Consider the following 14,901-nt stretch of genomic DNA (forward strand, 5'->3'; position numbering starts at 1 on the left):
AAACAATTTCTTTGGTTCCTGATATCCACTACAAGCTCTGCTTTGCAGTGAAGCTTAGTAGCATGCTTTCACACAGCAGTCTTCCAGATGAATATTGATTATTTTAATATATTCCATGTGCTGTATGTTGGGTGATAGTGGGTGATAGTAAGTTAAAAACATAGCTATGGGTAAGTACTTGTGTATTGTAATTTTTTGTTCCCCAGCTTCCTAACACTTAGTTTCTGAATTTGGGAGTATTCAAATATATTTGATTGTTGGCCCTGTTCAGTTAAGCCTTGCTTATTGTAATTCAGTTTTCTGTTTGGAAATATCAGTTATCTGAAAAACTGAGTTTGTGGAGGAAAATAAAATTTTAAGTATGCTTATATTTGTATATTTATTTTTTTTTCCCAAAGTTAGTTATATAAAACTGCTAAGCACTTCTGGAAAATAAGTCATTGATTATAACAAGATTATCTTGCTTCCTAAACAGGTGTCTGGAAAATGGAGAAGACTTTGAACAGAATTCATCCAGTTTCTGATCCAGAAGAAACATATTTTCTACAAGTATCATGGGAAAAAGATATAGGCACTGGCTTTGGTATTATACTTAGTGATGGTCAATGTGCATGGACTGGGAAAGGTAATAATGGAAAGAAAAAAAATTAAATTGTTACTGCTCTTTATTATTATTTTAAAACGCTTTCTAAACTGTGATCCACAACTTGCATAACAAACTATTTACAGGCATTACCTCTCCCCAGTGATGGAGGAGGTGGGGTTCAGGATCTTCTGAGATATGTTCAGAGGTCTTTCAAATCTGGAAAGATTATGTGTTAAACCTAATACTAATTCATTTATCATATGGGTATGCAGTGTTTTGTTCTTTCCCAAGAATACAAATTCTTGCACTGATATTGCAGTATTCTCCAGACCCTTGAACAAATGTGCCATGCAACTTCCATTTACAAATTACAGTTTATGAAGAGTTTAAGTGCAGGTGTTTTTTAAATGGTTTCATAAAATCTGAATTATTAAGGGAGCTGTATTTGGCTATTCAGTCAGGTGAATTTTTGAGAAGGAGAAGGGATGAAAAATTATCTTTTTTTCCTGGGCATTAGTTATCAGAAGAAAAAAAAAAAAACTATGGAATTTTTTCCCCTCTCGGAAACCTGAATAAGAGGATGGGTCTCTTATTATGTTAATTTATATTATTCTTCTCTCATTCACACCTAGCAAAAGGCGGAAAGATTTGTGTGTTCCTTTAGAAATGTTTCAAATATTTGATAAAAACCCCTTCTCTCAGTGGCAAAAATATTTCAAAAGGGGGTAAGAATTACATGCTTTACAGCGTATTGTAGACAAAAACTTTTTTCTGACTCTCTTTCTGAATCATAACAACAGATGTCCATGTAGTTCTTGCCTGCCTTCCTTCCTTCTCCCTGCCCAGTCGACATTGTTTCTCCCTAGTTCCTACATAAGCCAAGCTTTCAAATAGGCCTGACATATATATATATATATATATATAAAAATAGTGCTTTGTGTATATATATGTATATGTATAATATATATACAAGCTATATATATGTGTGTGTATGTATAATTCCTGTGTATAAAAAGAAGCTTAATAAGTCATTAACTTTCTTTTGAACAAAATTTTTACCTTTTTTTTCTTTCAGATCTAGAAAATCGGAGTAACTTAAAATATCTCATATGTATTAAATCTGCTCTTCCATATTCCTTTTAACATTTCAAGCACACCATTGATTTAGACTTCCTACACGAGACAAATATATACATGCCAATGCTGGTTCCCTGTAGTCTGGTATGAAAGGTTTGTCTTTCTTCATTTGATGATAGGACAGTCAAACTATATATTTTCAAAACAACAAAAAAGATGTTAACATTGATAAATATTTAACTAATTAAGCGTACTATTTTTTCTGCTTAAAAGCTTTTCTCGTTGTTCTTATGTAACTTTAAAACCCCCAGCTTAAAATTCACAAAAAGTTGATTCTTTAAATCTGTTATTTTTCTAAGCAAAAGCTGTGTTACTATAACTGGAAGAGTATAGAAAAAATATGTAAACACAGTTCTCATTTTGTTAACTTCCTGCATCTGGCAGAATGACTGGATAATCATTTCCCCAAACAGAGGACCAGTGAAAGGAAGATGACCTCACTCTATTAAAAGGAAAGAAAGAAACTGACAACCATTTAGCATGAGCACTGGGTGCTCATCCAAAGAAGTGCGCTTCTATTCCTTCTGCAGGAATCTGATTCTAAGGAATCCCTATTGAATTTGTAGTACTTTGAATAATTTCATTAGGAGTTGAAGTTCTTGTGCATGCTTTTTTGCTGCACAGATCTGTGTTTTCGTACACTCAACATTGGTTTTGATCACTTTTTCTAAGTTACTACATCACGTTTGAGACTGATCAGATTCTAAATTTGAAACCTGGGAGGAGGGAAAGCAGTGGTCAGAAAATTCTTGCTTTGGGAAATCCCTTTTGGGTTTCTCATGCTGTGGATTATTTTGCTTGGCAAGACCTACCAGGAAGTGAATGAGAGTTGCTGATGGAGTTGTCTTTTATGGTTTTTGTATATTTAATGTGGTGATGAAAAGTGTTGGAAGTCTTAATTAAGGAGAAAAAAAAAGTCAGATCTTGGGGGAGGAGAAGCACACAAATATGCAATATTATCTGATGTATTCACTGTTACTGGGTTAAAGAACTACAAATGTATGGATTTATACATTTCATGTTTCTTTAAGGTTGATCTCTTCTGCTAGTTTTATAAGACAGAGGAACATGTAGCATGTACAGGCACCACAGGAGAAAAACCCCACAATGCTCTAGTATAGTATATTAATATCTTTGTGTTTTTAATTTTCTTATTTTAATTAAAAGTTTATATATCTGTCTGTCTATTTTTCTTAGTGTTTAAGTCATTGTTCTAGGCAAACAGTTTTTGCAAGTATTTCTGCCTTATTTTTCTGACCCTCTTTGTCTCATACTGCAAGGAATTCCACACTTCTCTCTGTTTTGGGACATTTAAGGGGATTACTGGCATGCTAGTGGTCTTTTCTCTCTCAACTCCGTCTAGTGTCCTGTACAAGAAATAAGCTAGCTAATGAGGGAATGATTGGTGGCAGTAGCTTTGATGGTAAATTTCTTGCCCTTCTTTCCCACTCAATTCGTGCTATTGTGGATAGTGGACAATAGTGGATTGTTAGTAGTGGATTGTTAGCTTTGCAAGATGAGTGTTGACCAGCACTGTAGCCCCAGCTGTTCACTGACTTGTAGGCTTAGCTTTTTTCCTGACAGTAGTTCCACTGTCATTCTTTATATGAAATATGTAAAGTGGTGTTTTCAGTTAAAAAACAAACAAACCAACCAAAAAAACCCAAGATGCAGCTGGCAATTGTTCATGTCTTAAGTCTTTCTGATAACATCCGTTTCATGCTTAAAATAAGTTTTAAAAATCTTGAAAAAAACCTTTTACTACTTCATCTAAGACGCTTAAGTGTGTTCGGAGGGTTCAACACTTGGTTTATAGCTAGGCAAGGAAGAACCAATGGCGTGTGCAATGGCTCCTTTAAGTTCACAGCCTCCAGCTTTGCAGCACCGTTTGTCAGAGTACCAAGTCCTGTTCTGAAACTCATACCTGTCAGTCTTGATGCTTGATGGTTAATGCACAGCTGACTTTGACTTGGCAGTGACTTGCTTGGTAGATCTTCTCATGTTTGCAGTGCTGCATGCTGGCTTTGCTCTTGTTCATGGCAGCTGCAGATGTGTCTGGTGCACGGGGAAGGAGGCTGTGATGCAGCATTGCAGCTAAATAGTGTGGCTTTGCATTCAAAGTCCTGCTTGTAGGAAAAGTACTAGCTGGCCATACTAGTTGCCTTCTGTCTTAGCCTCTTTCTCTTCACGTATTAGGAAAGGGTTTTTATATATTTAAAAAAAAAAAAAAAAAAAAGGTGGTTGTGATATCCATGCAGTGAAAAAATGATTCCGTTGCACCTTGGTCTGTTTCTCTGTGTCCTGTGTTCCCTTTCACAAATGTTTTCACAAAGAGGGCTGCTGCTTACTTTTGCTCTGTTTAAACTTTCTTGTTGGGTTGTAGGAATAAATTTGAAAAGTGTAGCATGTTCCTCAAGTGATGATACTTAAATGTAAATGTTTTGAGTCTTTAGTTTATTAGGTGTCTTGGAGAATTTCAGTGCCCTGAAGCTCATTGGTGTTAGGCTGTATACAAAAACATTTATGTACAATTGTGTATCACATCTGCTGTAGCGGGCAGCAGAATACAGTTTCCATTTTGGGAGATGTGCTTTTACAAAGAGCACACATCTTAACATACAGTTACAATATGCCACACTCCTCCCTCGTCTCTTTTTTTCCAATTCCCTCCGTTTCCTTTTTCCTTCTCTGCAATATAGATAATGCATCTTAAAATGTAAGAATAGAAGCATCTTCTCCACTCTAAGAATACTGATTATGAAGTTATTTTATATCTGGTTTATTCTAATGCATGCCCCGCAGCATTCCTATATTCTTTTTAATGTATAACGACATTTCTGCAATTTCTAACATCTGCTGAATGTTTGTGTTGTTGCAGATCTGGTAAAATGCTGTGTATTATGCCTTGCCCTTTTACTGTATGTTAGGCTAGTATGAGTATTACAGGTTTCCTCTTGTATCTTTACAAGGAGAGGAGAGCAGACAATATGCATTTTTAAGTGTTTTCTCTTAAGGAGAATACAGGGAACTTTGTGACAGACTTCAGACTGCCATAGGCCTGACATTTCACATCTTAGTGGGACAAAACCGACTTGCTCATATTTATTGAGCCCTAGTCCATTCTTTTTTTTATTCTTTTTTCTTTTTTTCTCTTCTGTTATCATAGCCCAAAGCAGTTCCCTTGCATCCCTTTGCTTTCTAGCTTTTGAAGGACCTAATGCATTTGAATCTGCCTAGGAAAAAAAATGCCTTGTGGTACGGAATAAGTAATGTTCTCACCCACTAATTTATCCTTTTAACTGAGTGTATCTGCAGGCTTAGATTTGCTGCAGAAGGGGGTAGTTTCTCCTTGTGTCAACTGTTTGTTTCCTTGCACTGGTGCCATTACCACGCTCTCTCTTGCCACCAGCATCTCCTTTTTCACCTAGCTGTTTGCCTGTGTCTTATAAACAGAGTAATACAGTGCGGTGTTAGTGACTGACCTGCCTTACCAGATTTTGCAGACATGTGGTAATCACTTTAGGTGATTAGCAAGGTAATATTGCTTTTTTGTGTGCACAGATAGTTAATGTGTTTGTGAATAGATGTGAATAGATTATTGTGACGTGTTAAAGAATTAAAACCAAAAGCACACAAAAGCCCAACATAAAAACAAAATCCCCTCAGTTAAGTCCAAGATCAGTAATGTCTGCATGTTTTCTCTATTTTGAGATGTGTAGAGAGGAGGACTACAAAAGCTAATACTTACAAACACGGAAGAGATGGTTGGGTAAGTCAAGGCTGGGGGCAGTCTTTGGCTGCAGTGACTGTTGAGTTGATGGAGGTCAGGATCGTGAGAGGAGGGAACAGAGTAAAAACAGGTTATCAACCCTAGATTTCAAGAGAGCAGACTTTGACCTCTTCCAGGGTCTCTTTAAAAGAATCCCATGGAATATGGCTCTGGAGAAAAGAGAGATCCAGGAGAGGGTGCCTTATTTTTTTCAGGGATTGCCTCCTCCAAGCTCAAAAATGGTTCATGTCACTGGAACAGAAAATCGAGCAAAGGTGGCAGGAGGCCTTCATAGATGAACAAGGAGCTCCTGGCTAAACTCAGATGTAAAAAGGAAGTGTGCATGATCCAGGGGAAGGTGACCAGGGAGGGGGATAGAGACAGTGACCAAGGATGCAGGGATGGGGTTAGGAAAGCCAGAGCCCACGTGGGATAGCATCCGGAAAGGGATGTGAAGGACTGCTGCAGGCTAATCAGCAGCAAAGGGAAGATGAGGGAGAATGTGGATCTGCTGCAGAAAGGGGACTGGTGACAACAGACATGGAAAAGGCTGAGGTACTACTCATTGCCTTCTTTGCCTGAGTCTTTGCTGGTTAAGATTTGGCTTCAGAAAGCCCAGGCCCCTCAGATCAGTGGAAATGTCAGGAGCAAAGGAGACTTACTATTGCAGGAGTATCTGGTTAGAGACTATCTTAAGAAACTGGATGTGCACAAGTCTCTGGGAGCTGACTGGATGAGACTGAGGGATCTGGCCCATGTCACTGTTAGGCCACTCCTGATTATTTTTATTAGGTAATAGTGATCAGGGGATACTTTTAAGGACTAGAAGAAATGTCTCTCCCATCTTTGCAAAGGGATAAATCTGGATAGTTGGAGGCTGGTCAACTAGAGGGTGTTGGAGGAATAAACCTGAAAACGATTTAAAAAACATTAAGGACAAGATGGTGAGTAGTCAGTATGGATTTACAAAGGGGAAATCATACCTCACCCACCCTATGACCTTTTCTGATGAAATTGCTAGCTTGTTGAATGAGAGGAGGGCAGTGGATGTTGTTTATTTTGGCTTTAGCTGGCAAGGCCTTCACCACTGTGTCCTCTAACATCCTCATAGACAAACTAGTAAAGTATGGATAAGATGAACGAACAGTAAAATGGATTGAGCTCAGCCAGTTCAACCAGATTCCAAAGGGTTGTGATCAGTGGTGTGAATTTTAGCTGAAGGCCAGTTACAAGTGATGCTGTACCAAAAGTGTCAATCAATACTGGGTCCAGTCCTGTTAACATCTTCATTAATCAGTTGGATGATGACACAGTGCATCCTCGGCAAGTTTACAGGTGATGCAAAACGGGGGGCAAGGGTTGATAGAAGATTGGGTTGCCGTTCAGAGGGACCTCGACAGGCTGGAGAAATTGGCTGACAGGAACCACATGAAATTTAACAAAGGGAAATGCAAAACCCTATATGTGAGGAGGAAGAAGCCCCCAGCCTATATTGGTACCTTAGGTGGCTGGCTGGAAGCAGGTCCCGTGTTGAAAAGAACCTGGGAGTTCTGGTGGACAAGAAGTTGAATACTTTGCAATGTGGCAAAGAAAGCCAACTGCATGGGCTGCATTAGGAAGAGTGTTGCCAGCAGGACGGGGGGGTGATCCTTCCTCTCTACTCAGCCCTGGTGAGATCTGTGAAGCAGTGTCCAGTTCTGAGCCCTCCAGTATGAGAAAGATGTGAACTTACAGAATTGAGTCCAGTGACAGACCATGAAGATGACTGAATGGCTTGAGCAAATGTCATGCTAGGAGGCGTTGACAGAGCTGGGGCTGTGCAGCCTGGAGGAGAGAAGGCTCAAGGAGATTTTGTCAATGTGTATTAATTAATACTTGATGAAAGGGAGTAACAAAGGTGCAGCCAGGCTGTTCTCGGTGATGTCCAGTGAAAGGACAAGAGGAATGGGCACAAACTGAAATACAAGGAATTACATTTAAACACAGGAAAAAGCTTTTTTTACCATAGGGGTGGCCAAGCAGCAGAACAGGTTGGCTGGAGAGGATGAGGAGCCTCAGGCCTTGGAGATATTCAAAACCCATTCAAAACATGGTCCTAAGCAACCTTTGTAGCTGACCCGTCTGTGATCGGTGGAGTCAGACTAGACAATAGTCCAGAGGTCCCTTCCAACCTCAACCACTCTGAGTCAGTGAAAATAAGCTAAAATTACTGAAAGTGCAGAATTAATCCAGAAACCCTGAAGTGTGTGAGGATATAAATACTCATAGCAAATAATTATACATTTACCTCTTTGCTTTCTTTTTAAACGATGAATTGATTTGATACGTGCTGCCTCCTTTGCAATACGAGGTGAGCTACTATGTCAAGAAGAAGAATGGAGAAAAATGAGGCAATATGAACAGGCTTGTGTTTGATTGAAAGGCTGTTCTATTTCTATCAGTATGATTTCAATACGTGTGCAGGGTTATTTCAGTGTCAAACTATCTTCAGAGGCATTTTTATGGAGGAGAAATAGTTATTAACAGGGGTTTTAAGTGGAATACTTTTTCAAGTCACTTGCAGCTCTGCGAAGGATATGTTTTGGGGGTTGTGGGGTTTTTTGTTGAGTTTTTGTATTGGTTTTTGGTATGTGTGGTTTTGTTTGCTTGTTTTGATTTTGTTTTGTGTTGTGTTTGCTTGGTTGTTTTTTTCACAAATGTCCTTCTGTATATCTTGCTCTCTCAAATGCTGGGCAAATACTAGAAAGGTCTAAGAGCAAGCAGGGGTAAATGACAATCTAGAGGTGTCTTCCTCAGAAGATTGGTCAGAAAAAAGAGGAACACTTCTGTTAATCAAGTAAACAATCTAAAATACTGTATTGGTAGGCTAGACATTAAAGCCTGCATTACATTATACGCATCCTATCTTAACTTTAATTTAGAGCTTTTGCTTATATCTGTGCCAGAAACTCTGCACTCCTCATTGAGATCATTATTCTGATTAACATTTGAACTCTAAAAGTACTAAGGAAACAGTATGTAGAATACAATAAAAAGGAGGGAGAATAAGCAGGGGCCCAGGTGGTAGAATCAAGAACTGTTTCTTGCTACTCCTAGTGAAAGATGATGAGTCTTGGTAAGCTGCCATTTCAGTTTGAGGGTTAACCAAAAGAAGATCTAGGAAGAAATAAAGGATCAGAAGCAGACAGGAAAGGCTATTATGGTTCTTGACAGCAGTATGTTTTTATTGGCCTGTTCTCTACCCTGTTCAACAATTCTTCATCTTCAAAGGAATGGAATAAAATTTTCTTCATAGACCTGATGTAATGCAAAATGGAAACACATCCCCCATTTAGTGGTCCTTGAATGTGAACAGTAAAACATGGAATCTCAAGTCTCTAGATGTAGCTTAATTTGTAAATTTTATTATTTGTTTATTTTATTTTAAGGTTCAAAGCTACAGACTTGGAAAACTGGATCAAGAACGCGTGAGGAGACAGTTAAACAGGGTTTAGATTGCACATTTTCAAAGAGAACTGAGAGGCACAATAAATCATAGTTAAAACATTCCAGTCTTTGTTGTAAGGTTAGTGTTATTCAGAATAACTTTAGGCAAGTAGAATTGTGGACTAGTAGCAATAAACCATTTTCAATCAGGGAAAAAAGGGACAGAACTTAATTCTTAGGAAGAACACAATATTCCTGCTACATTTCCCTTAGTGTCTGGCACACTGATATATGTCAAGGAAAGAATAGTCTCCTAATATTTGCCTGTCCCCTAAGGTGTGTGAGTGTGTGTCTATATGTACATATAAAGGTATATACATGTTCACACACATAGAAGTATTTATTTCTCACATGTTTCTTTCTGATAGTGTCTGAAGCTGAAATTTCTAGGGAGGCTGCTGACATGGAAATGAATAGAGAAAAGTATGTTGAAGAACTGAAGAAAGCATTGATAGCTGGAGAAGAATCAGCTGGCAAATACAACTTTGCTATTTCAAGAGATAAAGAAAATATGGAGTGTCACTTCTCCTATGAAAGAAATCTGAAAGATGGCTCTGTAAGTATAGTTAAATGTTTAAATTGGACTGATAATCTATGAGAAGGACATTCTTGGTACATTTCTGTATTTTATTAGGTTCTTTTAAATCAAATAGACCTCTGATGCATATTTCACCTTGAATGAATATTGTGAATTCTGCCACAGGCCAAACTAGGAAGAAGTTTGTGGTTTCCTAGCAAAACCTGGTGTCAATAGAACTATTTCTGTGTTACTTTCTTAAATGCTACTGAATAAGAGTATTACTTCTCTACTTAAGTTTTGCATTAATGTAGTGGGGGGGCAAGGGGTAATGGTTTTAAACTGAAAGAGGTAGATTTAGGTTAGGTATGAGGAAGAAATTCTTTTCTGTGAGGGTGGTGAGACACTGGCCCAGGTTGCCCAGAGAAGCTGTGGCTGCCCCATCCCTGGAGGTGTTCAAGGCCAGGCTGGATGGGGCTTTGAGCAACCTGCTCTAGTGGGAGGTGTCCCTGCCCATGGTGGGGGGTTGGACTAGGTGATCTTTAAGGTCCCTTCCAACCCAAACCAGTCTATCATTCTACGATTTATGTTTTGTGCTTTTTTAAGCAGGGTATGTCTACCTGTTGGAGGTGTAGTTTAGTAAGAGACTGATACGTTCCATAAGCTGTAACTTTGTTTTTAATTTCGAAGGTGGGAAGTATGCTTCCCTTTTGAAATTCCAGCCCCAAATGAATTTCTGCTATGCTGGTTTCTTATTTCTTTTCTCCCTATACTGTCCTCTATAAGGAAACATTAAAATTTAAGTAAGATTATTTTCAAATGCTAAAATGCTTTTCAAATGAAGTATTCTGTATTTTGGACGCTAACACTAAAATTGTTTCCTGCTTGGAAATGCATTAAATTACACCTGGGAATATGGTTCCATGTTGGTTTCTTGTCTGCAAAGAAAAGGATCCTCCTAAAGCAAGAAAGCAAGCAGTAAAATCTGTATCTATAGATGCTTTTGGTTATTTCAGGTTGTTTTTTCGTTTGGTGTTAAAGCTTTTCTGGGGAAGAAGCTAATATAAGATAAACCTCTCTGCTTGTATTCTCCCTCTGCTGTCCCCCCCTCAAAAAAAAAAAAAAACAACAACAAACCACCACAAAGCAAAAACCAAATTAATGCTCTGCCTTTCCCAAGGTTTGTCACAGCTTCAGTTGTGGTAGGGTAGCAATTGGGCTGACTGACTGCTCAGCCAAATTAGGGAAATAATGTGGGTTTAAAAAGCACTAATTTAAAATTGCACTGATCCAGTTCGGGGCATAATTTTGCAATCAGTTTCACTGGCATTATTGAGGGAAAGAAAATTGTGGGGAGAGAGTGGAGATGAAACTGCAGATAGAGAAGAGTAGGAATGTCTTTGGCCAGATATTTTTTTTTTATTTTTCTTTTTCCTGGGGAAAAATCTAGCATGGAGTTGTGTCTGGGAGAAAAGTGTCTAGGGATTGTTCTACTTGCTTTGTTTTACAAGATTTTTTCTTCAGACCACTGAGACATGCATTGCTTCTCACTTTGGTTAATTTTGGCAGGTATCACCTTATAAGAAACCAGCAAAGGTGTTTGACTTGTAACAAAAAACCTAACCAAAACAAAGAAACTACCTTCTCTGGGATGTGTCTGTTGGAAGTGAGAGGTGGAAATACTTTTTTCCTCTAAATTGGAAATAGGCACAGAATGCTGTATAGGTTTGTGAATGCTGTCACAAACCTGAAGTGGGAGTATATGTATATTTCTTGTGTGTATATTTTCTCTTAGATGAGATGAGAAGAAGTTTACTTTAAAGAGGGGGAGGCATTCAGATTACCTAATCAGTAGCAGCTCACTTACGTACTTATTGTTAGAGTCTTGGCTTCATTTAAGTAAGCAGAGAAAGAGAAATTCAGTGTAATGAAATTCGACGGCTTAGGTGTACTTCATTATAGGCCTTTTTCCTTGAGCAGTGTAGAAAATTTCAGCACAATTTGGCTCTTGACTTAGGTGCCAAAAGTTAGCTGATCTAAGTCTTCCGATCTGCATTATCAGTATTTCTGTGTATTTACCAGAGGCCTCATGGGCTCTATACTCCCTTCTTGACAATCCTTGTGAGCACACAGGGCTGAGTGCTGTTCACAAAGGGTCCAGGTCAAAAGTACTGTATTACAGCAGGATTACAAGGTTAGGACCAAATTGTACTTAGAAAATAAGAGCAGTAATTTTAAGAATCCTGTTTTTCTTGTCTGTGTCACACATAATATATTCTAAATACCAGACAGATGAAATACATACTATATTTTTATTAAAGGAAAATATCTTCATATATGTGGACTCACCTAATATATGTTTCCATCAATTAAGTCTTATGAGAAATTTAATTCATATGAAAACATCTTTATGTCAATTTGGGAAAATAATAATCTGGCCAAGGAAATTGAAAATACAAAGTGTCCTGATTGCTATGCATGCTTTTAGCTTTGAGTGTCAAAAGAATGTTTTTAGAAAAGTTGTCATTTCTTTGGTGAAAATACACCTTTTTGTCTTCCTGTGCTAATCTAATGCCTACAAGTAAAATTGCCAAAGCCTTTGTCAGGCTTACAGATAGCTTGCAGGTGTATAATAGAATATGTTTCAAACATCTTGCAAATTCTCTGTAAAAGTGTTCATGTTGTGTGTCTTTCAGCATCAGATTAGGAAATTAATCTTCCTGGGCTCTCAACATCCAGAGGGCTGAGATTCAGCTAAATGCACATTTACTGCAAAGGAAGCCTAGAGAAACTGCTCTGCAACTTAAACATGACTTAAATTCAGCGTTCATCTCTTACCAGTATTTAGTGTTCTTACTGGGTATTTGTCTTTACATCTTTAGTTTAGTCATTATGAATATTTTCTCTTTCTCATTTAATATTTCAGCAAGTGTATATAAACACAAATTACAACCTTCCCAGTCTTGGGAGGAGCATTGCAGGGCGGGGGATGGTACAGGACAGGGACGTGTCTCTGTGTGTGTGTGTGCGTGTCTTTAATGATGTGGGCATAAAGGAACAATCATTTCCAATTTTGACAGTAGTGCACTTAATACTGCTTTCAGGTTCCCTATTTCTCCTCTCCTACCCCATTGTATTATTAATCACCATTGCGAGAAAAGTCCATTGAATTCTCAGGAATAATTAGAAGATTCCTATTCTTTAACAAATGTATTTTCATTTGATATATAACAAAAGAAGAGATTACAGAAAAGCGTACATGAAGATGTGGCTGACTGAGTACTGAATGTTTTGCTTAGTCTTAAATAATGCGGTTAACACTTTAGAGTTAAAAAAACTCCAAACTTCTGAAATGCGTTGTTATACTTTGTGAGTTATAAATGCTTATCAATTATTGCAGCTATCTATTATTGCAAATTTTTTCATCCAATTATTACACAGGTGCCAAAGAATAAATTTAGTACTCTTGGAAAATCAGTATGCCTTTTCTGAGAGGTATATGCATACCTGTATATGCAAACTTGATTATTTTAATGTGTTTTAATGAAACCTACCTACAGCATGATATTAATCACCAACAGTCACCTATGTCCATCTCAGCCAGTAATTTCCAGAGCAGTGCTCTGCCGTAGTTCTCCATCCAGTCTGGATAAACCACTAATTCCTATCAAAAATTGCCTTTTTTCTTCTGAATACATTGGAGATTCAGTTGAGTTATGTCCTGGGCCCGTATTTACAAATGATATCTACACAGTCTATAAATAATTGCTGGATGAAAAGTATGTAAGGTTTAGGTATGTGATGGGTGTACCCCAACCAGAACAAGCATGTTAAAAGCATCTTAAAGAATTTGCAGTGGCAAACTCTTGCAGCTTGTAAGAGAATTTGCTTCTTATTCTGTCTCCTTGTTAAGAAAATTCATGTTTATTTGTAGGTATCATAGTTTAATTTAATAATGTCAAATAACAGTCTTGATGCATTTATAATTCGTACTAGTTAATAATAGTATGGTGTTTATGGATTTTTGTTACTTCAGTTCACAAAGAGAATGTGTCTGAGAAAGCAGAAGAAGAGCAATAAATGACAGTTCATGGGGTTTTTTTTTGTATACTGCATCCTTGCATCCATGTGGGAGAAGTATACTGCTATGTCTGTGTACAGCATCTTGGTCTATCTCTTGATCCTTGTTTCTTGCAAATATCTGCACATGTGAAACATAATCTGTACATGATTTGCACGCTTCATATGTAGACTAGGAACTTAGTAAATTGATCTAATTTGTCATAAATAACAGAAGCTTTCATATGGTAGTGCATCAGAAGTTAGTGTTTAGAATTTTAAGCCTGAAAAAGCAGTGTTTACAGTGTTACAGATCAGCAATTTAATAATTATTTACTATTGTGAAGTAAAGTTAGCTATGTCACCAGTGTCACTTGATTTTTGTCTTCATGAATGTAATTTTCAGCTTGGTAATTACCGATGTTGAAATACTATCTGTATATATATTATATAATTTATAGATATGTATTACATACGTAATTTTCAGGTGCTTAGTGAATGTATAAGTCTGAAATACTCTGTTTTCAATTGTCTGTTTTTCTGATTATTTTTTTAGTCATGTACTTGCGTATTTGTTTTCCAGTCTTCTGGTAGAGAATATCCATAGGTGATTTTGAACTAATGACTGGTAATAGTCACTTGATGATGATAAAATGTGTAAACTGAATTTTTGCTTCCATAAGGGTACTAAAGTGTTGTATTTGAAATAATTTTTACCTTCTTTGGAGCAGCTTGCTAAAGATCTGCTTCCTTAAAATATAGTTATGTGCCAAAACTGTATTGGGTGGTCTTTAGGAGTGCAAAGAAAAATAATAGAGTGTTGTTAAGCAAAGGAAAATGTAGGCATATTATTGGGAAATATTTTCTGGCGTTGAAATCTGTTTTAGTGCTGAAGTGTTTGCCAGAGGAAGTGGTAGCAGCCCCATTGCGTCAGTCACTTAAAACCGGACTGGACAAAAGAATGGAAAATGCACACTGTAAGTAACTATCCTGCATTGGCAGTACAGTACATTACATGACTTAATAGGTGAATCTCTGCTTGCCTGCCCAGACTACTGTGAGCTCCATTGGTCTGTGGTCCAATTAATGTCTTCTTCAAGGAACTTGTTTTTACGGACAGACACGCACACACAAGTTGAAGAGCAATAGGTTAGAGGATGTAGTTTTTGCAGGTTGCCTCATGAAAGCAGGCTTATTGTCCCTCATTAGGTGCCACAGGTTGGTTGTTCAAAGTTTGTTGTGTCTTTTGTAGCCTAGATGGAGCGTTTGACAGTGGGAAGTCTGACAGGTGGTTCTCCACTATAGCAATAAATGTTGGTATTGTAAACATCTCCTCATTGTGGTAAG

General features: G+C 37.7%; 1 protein-coding gene across 1 annotated transcript in view; it reads left to right on the forward strand.

Annotated features, from left to right (window-relative positions):
• The first annotated feature begins 442 nt into the window (after positions 1–442).
• XRCC4 (X-ray repair cross complementing 4) overlaps positions 443–14,901 on the forward strand; it is a 173,340-nt gene continuing 158,881 nt past the window's right edge. Inside the window, exons 1-2 of the mRNA XM_074166431.1 lie at positions 443–625; positions 9,347–9,534. Of these exons, the coding sequence (XP_074022532.1) occupies positions 487–625; positions 9,347–9,534 (327 nt within the window). The 5' untranslated portion in view covers positions 443–486. The remainder of the gene's footprint in view (positions 626–9,346; positions 9,535–14,901) is intronic.

Source organism: Numenius arquata, chromosome Z (assembly GCF_964106895.1).
Source record: "Numenius arquata chromosome Z, bNumArq3.hap1.1, whole genome shotgun sequence".
Classification (NCBI taxonomy): domain Eukaryota; kingdom Metazoa; phylum Chordata; class Aves; order Charadriiformes; family Scolopacidae; genus Numenius; species Numenius arquata.